Below are 1,603 nucleotides of genomic sequence, written 5' to 3' on the forward strand. Positions count from 1 at the left end.
ATTGAGAGAACTGGCACATTTTTCGCACTTAAAGCATCCCATTAAAGTACATAGACATTATGGATAGAGGCAAAGGCAGCTCTGAGGTCCAGCAATATAGTCCAGTTATATTTCACCGTCTCTAACCCAAAACATTGGCTGTTAATAAATAGTTATATTATTCTTTATTTATAGCTTTCAATATTCCATCCCTATAACTTAGCGGAATGAGAGAACTGGCAATACTGGAAGATCAAAGTTCCTTCATATTGACGATTCATAAGTATGAACTAGTCCGGACATTGTGCCATGTTGGGATTAAGAGCGAAACGATGATGAAAATGACCATACGACAAAACTGACTTATTTTGGAGACTAGTGTCGTACGTATTACATTCAAATCAGGGGTGAAAGTTAAAACGATCACACAGAACATAATAAATAACACAAAATCTGAAATATTATCCTTGAGCTAACTACTTCAAGCATTATAATAACATGAATAATTCTCACCATCATCTGGGACAGGTAGCTCTCCTTCCTGTTGACCATGAACATAGCCACCTGCCGACAAGTAAAACTATTTTAAACAGGAGAAATCAAACAAAATAATAATTTAAATGAAAATGTAAAGCCTGCAATATGGAAGGACACAACCTTTTAATCGTTAATCAACAAGCCATATTCTCTTTCACTAATCTTTCTTTATTTCCCTTTTAGAATGGTTTGTCATTAATGCTATCTTTAGGCATACAAAATAGGATAAATAGCCGAAACATCAAAACAGAGTTCGTGAAAAAAAGAATACAGCTTGCTTGTTATCATAAAATCTTTTCACCGTAAAAATAAATAAACAGTTAAATTATAAAATGTTAAATATAATTTTAATTTTATATTGCTAATTAGCTTTCTTAATCATAGAAGTACGGTAACCAATCTCAATCAATCAAAAGATGTCATGTCAAGGACAGTGAGTGGACAAAAAGAAACATTGTTCAGACAGTCAACATGGCAGCTTCACCTTAGAAGTTGCAGACCGCTTTTGTGTATTGTTATGATAATAATTTTTAAAACATTTAGGAAACAATAAAAGAGAACATTTTCATCAGGGAAATATATTAGATCAGTTAAAATTGTAGGAAACCCGAAATTTGACTAAATATTTAAGATTATAAAGCTAGAAAGAAGAACAGGCAACAGAGAGTCATCCATTGTTCCATACACACATGTACATAAATACATCATTTCTAGAATATATCGCTATATTTTAATGTACGTTTATAATACCAAATAATAATTTCAAGAAATAATTATGCACCCCTGCAACTATCTGTGAATTATCCAATAGATTTTGTTTTTGCCAATTATGTTTTATTTTCCATTACAACTAACTTATATATACAGTCCACTAACAATACTCAACTATCCAGTCAAAAGTGCAGGAACAACAATAATAATTTATTTATTTTCTTATGGGGAAATACCCGTAAAAATAGATCGAAGATGAAAAGTACATAATTTAACCATCATTCTAGTAGTTTTACAAAAATGGTGAACTAAAAATCATTTATATAAGCTAATAATTTATAAATTAAATAATAATAATAATAATCTTTTAACTATG

At 30.4% G+C, this 1,603-nt stretch overlaps 1 protein-coding gene across 1 annotated transcript in view; it reads right to left on the bottom strand.

Moving 5' to 3' along the window:
* LOC106690587 (zinc finger protein 711-like) overlaps positions 1 to 1,603 on the bottom strand; it is a 34,057-nt gene that overhangs the window by 4,385 nt on the left and 28,069 nt on the right. The window contains exon 3 of the mRNA XM_067048721.1: positions 493 to 543. Within this exon, the coding sequence (XP_066904822.1) occupies positions 493 to 543 (51 nt within the window). The remainder of the gene's footprint in view (positions 1 to 492; positions 544 to 1,603) is intronic.

The sequence above is a fragment of the Halyomorpha halys genome, unplaced genomic scaffold (assembly GCF_000696795.3).
Source record: "Halyomorpha halys isolate HHAL.00 unplaced genomic scaffold, Hhal_1.1 Scaffold221.1, whole genome shotgun sequence".
Lineage (NCBI taxonomy): Eukaryota > Metazoa > Arthropoda > Insecta > Hemiptera > Pentatomidae > Halyomorpha > Halyomorpha halys.